The 13,404-nt window shown below is 40.1% G+C and overlaps 1 protein-coding gene across 2 annotated transcripts in view; it reads left to right on the forward strand.

Moving 5' to 3' along the window:
• KLHL29 (kelch like family member 29) overlaps positions 1 to 13,404 on the forward strand; it is a 413,696-nt gene that overhangs the window by 158,486 nt on the left and 241,806 nt on the right. For both annotated transcript variants that reach the window (XM_054179897.1, XM_054179898.1), the window contains exon 3: positions 190 to 495. In XM_054179897.1, coding sequence (XP_054035872.1) covers positions 235 to 495 — 261 coding nt within the window. In that variant the 5' untranslated portion in view covers positions 190 to 234. The remainder of the gene's footprint in view (positions 1 to 189; positions 496 to 13,404) is intronic.

The raw sequence follows: 13,404 nt of genomic DNA on the forward strand, positions 1-13,404 counted from the left end.
AATTTGTCTTCTAGATTAACATTTGCTACAACACCCCTCTCTTCCTCCTGACATTTATCTGGGAGAAAGAATGAAATAGTGCTCCCCTCAAGCAGATGAGGTGTGGCAGGGACGAGCTGTGGTGATTGTAAAGTACAATCACTGTGCTGGGACCTCATTCCTAGCATCTTTTTGGTTTCAATCTTTCAGGCAAGCTCTCAAGTTCCCTCTGAGAAGAAGCTGCCCTCCATCGAGATGTCACGGCACCACAGCCGGTTTGAAAGAGATTATCGGGCCGGGTGGGATCGCCGAGACTGGAGCTCCAATGGCAATCATGTCAGCAGCACCAACTGCAGCAGCGCCGTGAGCACCAACAGCAACAACCGCCCCGGGCTGCTGCCCCTGCCCATCGTCCCCTCCCGGCTCCCCACCCCTGCCACTGCTGCTTGCACTACTGTCAACAGCGATGTGATCACAAGCCTGGTGGCCAACTCGTCTCCAGCTTCAACTACTAAAGTAAGAATTTAGATAATTTTTTTTCTGGGATTGATGTGTTGAAGGGATGTTAGAGCCTCACCTGCCCCTTTGCAAAATCTGTGGTCATGGCATAGCCAAGAGGAGGGAAAAAAATTGTATGGGCAGTCTGTCTTTTTTTATTCTTTTATGTGTCATGCATACATTAGAGTAGGTCTTTCATGCTCCAAGGCTGAGGGTTCCCATGCTCCTAAGAGGACCAAGCAGAACAAATTCTTCTTCCCTTTGAGCACTGCCTACATTGGGCTTTCTGCTGCTTTACCTGGAACACGTGATTGCTACTTTTGCTTTTTGGAGTGCTCTTCTTGTCTGTTGACCAAGCCAGAGCTGTGGTTGACGACAAGGGGATATGGTTTTCATCTAGAGAGAGTGGAAAGTGACCAAAGGGCATGATTTTTGCTGAAGTATTTTTTTCCCCTCTCAAACTGGTACTTTCCTATAGGGTTCTCAAAGCTTCGTTCTTAACGCATATTGGAGTGTAACAGCGGGACTGCTACAACCAGGCTCTCTCATTTGAGCAGAAAGGCACACAAAGGAGTCAGAAAATGTTAAGCAGCAAAGAACTGAAATCACTAGCAAACCATTGGACTTTTTTTGTTCTAATATATAATTAGAGGGAAGAGGGTGACTTTTCCTTTTTTTAAAAAAAAACAACAAATCCAGCTCTTACAAATCTGCAAAGTGCAAGCTGTTATTCCAATAGAAAGTTGGAGGTTTTTTCTGCATGCAAATTCAGGTAGAACAGCTGGGGAATAGAAAATCCTGGCAAATTGTAAAGGTGACCACAGCATTAGCAAAGTGAGCCACAAGCACTGCTGTTTTTCTTTTTATTATATTTAACATCTTCTTTTAACTTGGTTTCATTTTAATAACTGCAAGTGCCAAATACAGTAGATACAGACAGAGGAAAAGGAGACAATAAAGTTATTTAAAGTAAGTCAAGAGTAAGCTGAAATTTTATTGCAGCATCATTATTAAATATAATAATACACATATTAATCCACAACCCATATTTTTCACACTTAGAAAAACAAGGTCAGTGCTGCCGTTGACAGGCCAAAGTTTACATTGAGATTGGTTTTAAAATGTTTCCATGGCATTGTGAAATTATTTTCATTTGAAAGAGACCAATCAGATTCTGATCAAAACATATTTAGAGTTTTCCAGATGCTATCCACAGATAGATGCATTTCAGTCATGCTTTGTCTGAAGAAGATTGAGGCAATTTTAGAGCCAAAGCAGTCATTTCATTATCAGGACCTTTGTTGCTGGGTCTACTTAGAGTCCAACGATTGTCTGGAGCTGATCAGCCCTGCTCCCAGATGTTCAAAACCATTTTGAAGTGTAACAGTGCCAGTAAGCCATGTGTTTATTGTGGAGAGAAGGCAGGAGCAGCAAGTTAAATGCCTTTAGATCATATGCTCAATGTGAACTGTCTTCTAAATTACCTTATTAGACCGTTTTCTGATGGCTTTCGTTAGTATGAATGTTTTGGCATGAATAGGTCCAAAGCAATAAATATAAAGGAATGGAGGTAGCATGGGACACTTTTTATTCTGAGAACTGTTAATCAGCTGTGTTATCTCCCACAAAATAAATGTGTTAAAATGCATACAGTCTTTACCCCTGCCTCTTCTTCCAAGAGTCAGTTAAGCAGCAATAAAAATTAAAAATTGCCTGTACTAAAGAAGAAAGAACTTTGAAAGAAATGAGGTAGGTAGGGTGAACAGAGATGTAAGGGTATGGTGCTGAACAAGCTTCCAACTAATGATGTGAAACAGTGTCAGAAAAAAAGCCATCAGAAGCTCATACATACTCATGTTCACCCTGCCTGACTCTGTTTGTCTCCTTCACACATAGCAGCTTTACACTTCTGGTTAGCAATGTAACCAGCCAGTGCCTTTCCCTCATAGAATCAAGCTAATGGTTAGACATAAAAAATTAAATCCATATAATGAGGCAATCACAAGTCAGAAAAAATAAGTGGTTGCTTAAAAAACAAGAGTATGCTGAATTGCCTTGAGCTGTAGAGATTTCACAGTCTACCCTCTGCAGCCTTTTTCTGAACGTTTTTATGGGGTACCAGCACATGAGGGGAAAATACCATCTTAAGCTGAATTTCCTAGTTTTGTTTTGTGGTTGGGAGCATGGAATTTGATCGCTTAGCTGCCCTTCTGCAGTCTGAACCTTCCCCAGCATTATGGTAGATGTTACGGCAGTAGCAAAGCGGTGTCCGTACTAGAGGTGATGTGAATAAAGGAAGTGTCATGGTGTTAGGGAGCAAGAAGATTGCGAACCTGGTTCTCCTTGTCTCATTGTCCAAGGATTTGGGTGCAGCTGGCAGTGTTTCTTTAGGCTGAGGGCAGAAAGGACTTGCTGTTTCATCCACTTAGCTGTTTTGATTTTAGGAAAATAACTTATTTTCTCTCTGACTTGTAACTGGACTGTGAAACTTGCAGTGTTGGTGATGGAATTGGTCAGGGAATTCATAGATAAATGATTTTAAGGACCACTAGACTATGTAATCTGGCTGAACCATTTGGTCTTTAAATTATTATGTAAATGTATGTAAGATTAAAGCCTTCACCCTGAGTTATGTGAACAGAAAAAGTATTGGAAGGGAGAGAAAGAAATTGATCAAATTAACTGTTGGAGAGAGGTGAAACTGTCTTCAGAGAGAAGGTTAGGATATATAGCACCAACTATGAGGGGCTGGGTTTGGTCTGTATTTTTATGCTTCTGGAAGAGCTTTTTACTTCTTTCTGTGGAGGCTTTAGAAGGATTTTATTACTAATTATTAATGTGTAGGAGAACTTCAGAACTGATTATACTTTGCAGACCTTTGAAATTTATTCTGAAAGTGTACCTGTAACCTGCTTACCACAGATGCTTTGGTACAAATCACACTTAGTGGATCTGCCACATTTAAGTGGTTATGGATGTTTGGCTTGAGTTATTTAAACAAAAAAAAACCTCAAACCCAGCTGTATTTTCCTGAGCTTTATCTTTTGCTCAACAGAATGACAATGATACTTTGCAATGCACTAACCTATTTCATTGGAGGAAAGAGAAGACATCAGAAAAGCTAAATCTCAAGAACCTATAAGAGTTAGTTTAGTGTTGCATTCCCAGTATACTGACAGGGAGCCCAAGGTTGGAGGAAACTTGTAGGCAGTAATTGTTGGGTTTTTTCTGCTCATTCTGTGGCACCATGAGCAAAGTTCCAGCTCTTTTTCTTGATTTGGCTTTCCTACCCTGGTCCTGTATCCAAAGTGTTGGGCCACAGACCACCACCCAGAGTCAGCACAGTTTGAAGGAGTGAGTCCTTCACTGGAGACAGTTTCTCAATGCCTTGAATGCCATAAGTAGTGGAGAGGGGGGTGCAGTTCTTGCTATTAAACTGCTGCTTTGGGTTCAGTTTTTCATACTCTTAGCTCAGGCACATTGGATGATTGAGCTCAGATTTGGGTTTGTCTGTGCATGGTGAGGTTTTGAGATTTTTCCCCGCAGCAAAGTTATTTGTTGGTAGAAGGAAGCTATCAAAGAAATCCATAAAATACTGCAGCACTGCTTAAGATATTGGCAACAAAACAGCCTAAAATTCATTTAAGGATTCTGCACACCATTCCAGCTATGTTTTCTGTTCATCTCAGCAGCACCTTCATTCTTTGTTGCTTTTCCGAATTACTTTACGAGTTACTTGTACAATTTTCTCCATCAAAGCTCCTGTATCACATCTTCAATTTAGAAGTGTTGTCATGGGCTGTAATTTGAAATTTTATTACCAAGAGATTTTTTGGTTATAGAACATTTACTTTTATCATCTCTATATTATTTTTAAATGCCTGAAAAGATTGATACATCAACAGAATCTGTGCCACACCAGACAAGGTCTATTTTTTTTTTTTTCAACCTTAATTTTGAAAACCCTTTACTTGGAACATAAATTGATTCTTAAGACCCCACACACATAATGATTTGTTATTCTCAAGGTTAAACCTATGACAAATAGTATAAAAATGCCAGTCTTCACTTTTGATAAGATTTTCTCTTGTTGAGCTCAGGGATAACTGTATGGTTTTAAGTCTTTAAATAGCATAGCTGAGATGCGATCCTGGCCTCCTGTATTTACAGTACTCCCATAGCATTTAAAAGTTGCCTGGTTTTCCTGCTGTAGTTTTTATCCCACTGTGGTTAGCCACAGTTAGGATGTGGGAGAGGAGACAGAGATGGTAAAGCAATCGTTAACCTCTCTGGAAAGTCAGGAAAGGATTACAGGAGAAAGAATCGCCCCCACTGTCTTTGTCTCTGTGCATCACTGCAACTAAATGGCATTAAAAAAATGCAAGGGGAGGAAAGGAAATTCTCACATTAAAGGAAGAACAAGTCAGTATGGCTGAGGAATACATGGTAGAAAGGAATAAGGTGGAATGGCATAGAAGTAAAATGTTAGATGAATCTTTCCTTTATTGTCCAAAAAAATTCAGTTCTCTCGACAGCAGTCTGTCATAAGCAGATGATTGGCTGTACATTGCAGAATTTCTGTTCTCTCTCCCTCTTGCTTTGGAGGTGATGACTTGCTAAGCTGCTGTATGGCTTCCACAAATATTTAAAATACTGATTAAGCAGAGGAAAAATAAACACGAATTGTTTTTCAAGTTGCGCCTTATGTTGTACATGACTAATTACATACAACAATTTGCTCTGCAACGGTAACTGAAATTTATGTACTCTTTTTATTATAAAACATAAGAGGCTTGCATAAATAGAGATTATAAATATTGGAATACAACAGTTGCTAGAAAACAGTCAAAACATTCAGTGATGAAGTATATAGGATTTGCTTTCCCAGCTTCTCTGTGCAAAGCTACTCTTCCATTCCCCTGAGGGTTTATATTGATAGCTGGCATATTTTTGTCACCGTTGCATATACTAGCTTGTCAATTCTTTGATCTGGGCATAGCAGTCCAGCCCTACTGCAATAGTGGCAAAAGCTGCAACTCCTGGGAGGTAATTATTCTACCAAGGGGTAAGAGAGCAAAGTGTGATCAGCAGTGGGTTCCAAAACTGTGTTGAAAGCCTCGAAGTGGAGGAACCAACTGTTCCCTTTGAACAAACATGGGCATTTTTCAAGCTCCTCTGTAGAATGCTGTTGCTAACGATCTGTGGCCCTAGAGAGAACCTAAATGGTGCTGATGGTCTGTCACTTCATCTTACTATATTATTTTAGTATTTTTTCTCAGGTGTATTTTTACATATTTTTAATAGCATAGAAACTGGAACACAGAAAATGTGGGTTTAGTTTGTCAACTTTTGCAGATGCTTTATTGGACTGAAATTGGTCTGAAAGCCCTGGCATGCTAATTAATCTGTAAAGCCATAAAAGGCTGCTTGGATTTTTTGACTCACCATGTGTTTATCATCATGAAATACCTAAGAGGTCTCACCAGTTTCTAGGTCCAGTTCCATTCGAAGATGAAAGGCAGCATTTTTGAAGTACTAATTGACATAGCCAAGTACTTACAAGGTCACAAACATGACAGCTTTGGATAGAGAGAAATGAGTATTTCTTTCTAAATTTTGTCACTTTGATCAAATAAGTATCTTGACTTCCAAAAGGGGTATATAAGAGTAACCTAAACAAAATGTGTGTTGGCCAGGATTTAAGTGCTTGACTCTTTGAAGTGATTTAGAGTTATTTTTATTTTCTTATTTCTTTCTCATAATTACTTTCTTTTAATATGTTGCAATTGCAGATTATCCATTAAAAATGCAGCAGAACTTTTTCCATACCAGCCTCTTGCCAGGCTGAAAATGCCTGGCTGAGCGCTTCCTTTCCTATAATTTGATGTTGATTACTAAAGGGTTTGTTTCCAAACAGCAGTAATTCCAAAAGAGGACAGGTTTTCTTGTAGATTGTAGATGCATAAAATCTTTAGGCTGGCTGTTGTCATTTAGGAACATGTCATCATCCATAGCTGCATCATCAAACATAGCTACAAAAAATATTTTACAAGGCATCACTTGGAGGTTTCTGATTATTTTTGCTTTCAATGCTTACTTTACTAGATAAGCCCCAGAAATTATTTTTAAGAAAGCTGATTCTTTCTCAACTGGGTAGCTTCTGATTTTGACATTGCATGAAAAAGGTAATGTCAGATAAATCATTGAGGGAAAGGATAAGTGGATTAAGGCATATTTTGGGTACAGAGGAGCCCTGTGCAAACAGTTTGTAGAAGGTTACAGAAGCAGCTGGGTGAGATGTCTCCATACCATAGTTTTTGTTATAAGAAACAGGAAAACAATGGTCATTTATTAAAACACAGTGCACATTAAAAGGAAAATAGCCAAACAGAAAACATTTTGATGATGGCTTCAAATTGTTCAGTTTAGAAGTCACTTGCAACACAAATGAACCAAATTAAGGAAAAGGAAGAAATAGAAGCAAGCCAAGCTTCACCTCTCCCTCTGATTTCTATAGGCTTTGAGTTCCTACTTCATAGGGCAGTTCTTTATGAAGCTAATAGACATAAAAAGTAAATTTGGCTCTTGGAGTGATAAACAGTACATTAAACTCTGTTCTTTGACTACTGGTACTGCTGAATGCTGCACCTGCAAATGGTGGACACAGCCTGATGGGCACTAGGCATACAAGGAAGCTCTGATCAGCCAGACATGACACTCTAAACTGACATCAAAGCAGCACCACTGCCCTATCTACAATACTGAAAATCCTCTTGAATAAGTACCAAGACCTTTAAAGTGGAGTGCAAGGATCTTGTGGTTTGATAACGTGAAGCACAGGCAGCCTGTCCTATTTCAATGGAGGATTGCTCTGTCAGTGCCACGGAAGTAATGCCAAAAGTCACGTTACACCAGCCATGCTGAGCTGTGCTCCATCCCATCTGAACAATGCAAACAAGGAGCAGATATTTTCTGCATAAATGGAAATACAGTGAATCACTCTCTTTTAAGTGGGTAAAACACAAACATATTGTCAATGCCTGTGAGAGTACTCTAGGGGACACCCCGAAAGGAATTCCTCACACTGTTTCCCCAACTCCAGTTTCACTCTTTAGAAGCATCTCTGACAAAGATTCATAATCAACCATTGCTTTTCAGAGTAGCATGCAGAAAAGGATAAACTTGCAGGAACCCAAGTTAAATGGTTGGGTTTACTCTTGGAATTTGAAGCATTACTAAATATCAAAGTGTTGGTTAACTGCTGTAGCATTCTGTGCTTGGAAATGGCACTTTTCAGCTAACAACATGCACATTTTTGATTTGGAGGAACTGACCACTCCGGATTCTTCAAGAGATTGGGCTGCCTTATCTGTTTTCGATTGTTCTCTACTCCTGCTAAGCTGAAATGTATGGGTTAAAATTGGCAAGGGACATGAAAAGCAGTAAGAAGAGTGCCTGTGAATTTATTGACAGTGAAAGAAAAATGTGAGCTGTCTACTCAGTGGATATAGGGGCACAGTCCCAAATGGACATAACAGAAGCCTTTGCCATGATGTTTACTGGCAAAATCTACTCTCAGATTCTCCCAGGTCCCCTTGCCTACCAGTGGAGTCTAATGGAGTAAAGTATGGCCTGTGGTTGAGGACAGGCATGAAGACAGAGATGGAGGATGAGGAATGGTCTTGCAGACTGTTTAAGTCAACAGAACATTCACAGGTCCATGGGATAGGACACATCAAGGGGTACTGAAGGAGAGGGATGAGCTGATGCCATTTTGAAGTCACTTGATGACATGAGAAGACAATGGTCATGACTAACTTGAAAGAGGGCAAGAAGAAAGACAACTATATGCTGTTCAGGCAAACCTGAATGTCTAGGAGGACATACTTACTTGAAGGAATTTCCAGGTACACACAGGACCAGAAGGTGACCGGAGCAGCCAAGGCTAAATCATACCTGACCAACCTGATGGCCTTCCTTGGTGAGATAACTCTGTTTGGCAGACAAGGGCTCCCTGAGGATTTGTTTGCTTAACTTCAGGAAGGTTTTGACAGTGTTCCATGGTATTATTCTGACTAATGTGGACAAATAGGTACTTCATGGATTCACTGAAAGATTGGCAGTCCTGTCAGCTTTCCACCTGAGTCGGGAACAGAAGATGACAAGAGTTTAAAGCCCCAGTGGCAGTGGGATGAGTGTTCAGTATTGAGGCTGATAATGTTGAATATTTTTATTAACAACCTGAGCTTTGGAACACAAATAATAAAGAGGAGCAATAAATAAGTTAGAGGGCAGTGCTACCATTCAAAAGGACCAAGATGAGCTTGAAGAATGCCCTGCTAGTAACCTGATGAAGCTTGGCGAAGGAAAAGCCTTGCACCTATGATGAAATAATCCCCTACAGCAGTACAGGATGAGCAGCAAATTGGTATAAGGCAGCTTAAAAATGAGTAGCAGTGACAATGAAGGTTGACCAAATGCTGGGATGTATTAGCAAAAGATTATCAAATAGTTCAAGCAAAATGCTCTGTCTGTCACTTCTGTGACTACATCTTGAGTACCATGTCCAGTTTGGGGCTCTCAAGCATAAGACAGACACTTCTCTTCTAGAGGGAGTGCAGCAGAAAACCACCAGGATGATTTGGACAGTGGCGCATAAGATATTCAAGGAAAAGCCAAGAGCTGAGTCTGTTGAGCATGGGGAAGGGAAGGCTCAGGGTGAGTTTGAGTCCTCTTTAAGCCTGTCAAATTGGAACAATATAAATAAGAGATAAAATATAAATAATATAAAGTGCTCTGTGAAGGAGGAAGCAGCAGTAAGCACAAGTTGTAGCAAAAAAAAATAAAAATCTGATTACATATTAAAAAAAACCTCAATTCAGGGTCCAAACCTGGAGCAAGAGCCCAGAGCAGCTGTAGAATCTCCATCAGACACATTTTAAGCTCAGCTGGGTATGACCAGTAGCACACTGATCTAACATCAAAGGTTGCCTTGTTTTGAGAAGGATGGACCTAGTGATCTGCAGAGAACCCTTCCAACAAAAAGCATTCTATGATACAATCCTGACATCACCCTAGAATCGAATCACCACTTAAATAGAGTTCACAAGACAGAGGTGTTCACATCGGTTTTCTTTTAAACTAGACTCCTCATCAGACAGTAAATACTATACTTTTGGATTTCTTCTAGGTCTTCTGAGCATAACTCCTATCTTGGCGTAGTCATCACAGTTTGTTTTTGAACAGCTTGTTTCTTTGAGAATTTCTACCTCATGCTGGGATGGAGTAAGACTGAATAATTTATCTTCCTTTTCCTCAAAAACTAAACAGTAGTTATACCCCACATGGATTTGAGACATTTGTTATCTTTCTAAGCTTCCCTTAATTATCTTTATCATCCTTGCTTTTGAAGGTCTAGCATGTATCTTTGCAAGGTTCTTCAAGCTGGATTACAGCTTTTGAGTGTGTTAATTCCATTCTTGCTCATGAAGTTTTAAACTTCATTTCATGAACACTTTTTTCCACTGCTCAAAATAATTCTTCTGATAGTTTTCCTGTGACCAAAGAGTCTGATGTGTGGAATTGATGGCTTGTAAGGTAATCATACATATGCATAAATATCTAAGATATGCTGCTTTAAGACATACACTTGTACAGTTTTTGAAAATAAGGATCACAGATACTTTGTCACATACAAAGCTGCCTTTCACCTTGTTTTCTCAGCTTGCTTAGAAACATGAACTGCTTTACAACAACACTTAGCATGGAGCACTGGAGAATAATGCTATTTCAAGTTTTTTTAGATGTCATCAAAGCTATGATTGTACACCCTTTTCAAGTCTTTCAAGAGATTCATCTCAATTTCCATCTTCATGTTATGTCTGTAATTCCCAGGTTTCCCTGTAAGTTACCATTGCTTCCATGACTGGTTGCTTTGTAAAGGGACAGGGCAGCAGAAGTTCAGTGTCAATGCTCTTCAATGCAACGAGCCAAGCGGAGTGAGAAAGGACCCTTTTAAAATAATGAGAACTAAAAGAGTAGAGCAAAGCGCACATAAATTCATCCAGACAGACTGCCCGCTTCACTTTGCATTCCTTCTCTGTTCCCTATAAGCCATATTATGCTGAGTGATTGTCCCATAAAATAGCACAGTGGGGCCCACAGTGGAGGAGAGGCTGGTTTTGCTCAACCTGGAGCAAAAACACCCTGATGGGGATGTGATTTCTCTGTTCGTTGCTCTGTAGGTGTTTATGAAGAAGACACTGGCAGAGTCTTCTCAGGATGAACAGTGAAAAGACAAAGGGCAATGCACACAAAAGTCAGCAAAGAAAATCCTGGTTAGAAAGAACTGAATAGCGAAACACTGGCGCAGGTGCCCAGAAATGTTGCATACCCTGAAGTTAACCAAACTCAAGTGGACAAGTCTCAAGCAATCCCTTGTAGTGTTTAGCTTGCTCTGAGCAGGAAATAGACCTGGTGGCTTTCAAGATCTCTTTCCAAAGAAAGTGAAAGCCTGCAAAGAGCTGTGGAGTGTAGTCTTTGAGAAAAGCCACAAAGACTCTCTTGAAAGCTTTCCTTCAGTTAACAGAGAGATGGTACTTGCCACACAAATGTAGACATGGAAGCTGCCTTGACTTTGGCAATAAGTTTGCAAGGCCAGGCTTACATACCTAGCCTTGTGCCCCATGTGCAAGGAAGCATATTTGCTCTGCAGCAAAGACCTGTTGGGTCATTCTTTTGATACAGAACAAAGAGGATGGTTCACAAAGAGAGAAATAAAACAGTTGCAGAAGTTGTTGAGCAGCATGCCTTTTTGCATCTAACTCTGAACTAGGAAATTAAAGAGAACTTAAGTCATGCTTCAAGGTTTGTGGGCTAGTACAAGCTTACATTCATTTATCTTTTTGCCTTTCTTCTCTCTCAACATTTTTGTCCATCTTCCCCATTTTCCATCAGACATGTGATTTAAACTCTTCTGATACCACACCATGTCTGACTGTACTGCAAGTGCCATATCTTGCTAGTAGCTACCACTGAACCATGGGTAAGAAATGAAATGCACTTGGTGTTTACCAAAACTATTTTTACTTTCTGCTGTTTGCACCTTTGTGGAAATAGAGCTGTCTGGAAAATAAGGAAACAAACAACCAAACAAAAAAACAGCAGAAGAATAAGGAAGGGAATCATGAAAATGGATAGATGCTTTAAATTTGGTCAGATACTCTTATTTCTCTTTTTGTGTCTGTTTTCCAGCCAGCTCTGCTCACAGTACAACTGTATTTGGCTATGTCTATGCTAGCAGAATAAGCTGTGCCAGGGCAGTGGCCCAAGAGCTGGAACTTGCCCATCTATACCATTAAATTGTTAGCACAGGCTCTACCTTGTGTTCAGCCTGGACCAGCTAGTGCTGTCATAAACAATTCCCGGACATGGCTTGGGGATTAGCAAGAGCCAGCAGCCCTTCCCAATTGGCAGTTTGGATATAGCCACCTTGCTTTCGAGAGTAAAAGTGTATAACCCTGTGACTGTGGCCAGGCCATATAATTTGGCCTTAGAGCTGCATAACAGGTCCTGGTCCTGTTTAGTTTTCTCATCACTGGGATAACTTTTGTGTTTGAGGCGTGTAATTGGTTTTACTTGACTTTACAGCTTCATACTTAATACTTAACTGAGTTGCATCTGAACAATAAGGAGCACAAGCACAACTCCACTTCATCTTTTCTTTCAGCTGGTGTACCTGCACACTGAGAGGATATGGACTGCCCCTGTTGTAAATTGTCACAGCAGCTAAAATAGTTTGTGAACCCACTTTCCCATTACAAATAGAAATATATAGCCAAAGAGAGTCTAGAAGTGTATGTCCTAGGGTGTTGTCAGCTATTTTTCAGAAATATTTGTCATGGTTTTGCACATAGGCCACCAATTGCTGGTAAATTCAGTTCCTGTGTCAGAGTGAGGAGTATGTTTTGTAGATGTTCCTGGTGCCAGGGAACGATTTTTATCTTCTCTGTTGGATCTGGAAGTGATAGATACTGGATGGATGTTGGCATGTAGCTGCTATGAAAGTTTGTGTTAGCCATTAAGTGTTGATGTAGAAGCACTTCTTGCTACCTGCACAACTGTTTTTTTCCATTTAGTAGACTGTCTATTCCTATTCTTTCTCACCATGATACCGAATAGAAAATAATACTGCTTTCTGCCAGTGAAGGCCCATTGACCTGTGATAGTTGCCAGGTCTGGGGAAATTCCAAGAGTGTAGTTATATGCTTTTGTCTTGCCCTGTTCATCTGCATGCTTCAATTTCCAGTTGCCTAAGGTACAATTATGTATGCATCTTGATTTTTTTGGAGATAAATTATGAATGCCTTTCATTAACAGAAGTTGTGTGATTATGTGAGTACAAAGCTCCAAACTGCCTTGTTGGTACATCCTTACAACACTACAAGAGAGACCTGAGTTTTTGCTTTACTTTCAGCATTTTAGTCATCATATGAACTGAAATTAATGTTGCCACAAGTGTCTTGCACAGGCTGCACACTCTGCTGCACATGCCATAGCCTGCACAAACAAAATGAAAGTGGCACAGTTAATCTGTGTATCTTTATGTGGGGTGGATTTGGCCTTGATTTTTAGTTGATGCTGACGAATTTGGAGACTTTTCAGAGACAGGTATTTTGTCTGTAGTATTTATTGCAGAATATGTCCACTGGCCCATTATGATGGCATCTGGACAGAAATCTATGAACGTGCATTATATTTGGCATACTTACCCTCAGATGAGGCTGTAGAAACAAAGCTTGGTGCATCTCACCTGCGGTTGTATTGCTTGAAGAGCTCTGGTGACTCACATTATTCATCCTGTCAACCATAAACATCTGCCAAATCTACCATACCTTTGCAGAAGAACAGTTTACAAGTCTATTTGAT

This window comes from Dryobates pubescens, chromosome 3 (assembly GCF_014839835.1).
Source record: "Dryobates pubescens isolate bDryPub1 chromosome 3, bDryPub1.pri, whole genome shotgun sequence".
Classification (NCBI taxonomy): Eukaryota; Metazoa; Chordata; class Aves; order Piciformes; family Picidae; genus Dryobates; species Dryobates pubescens.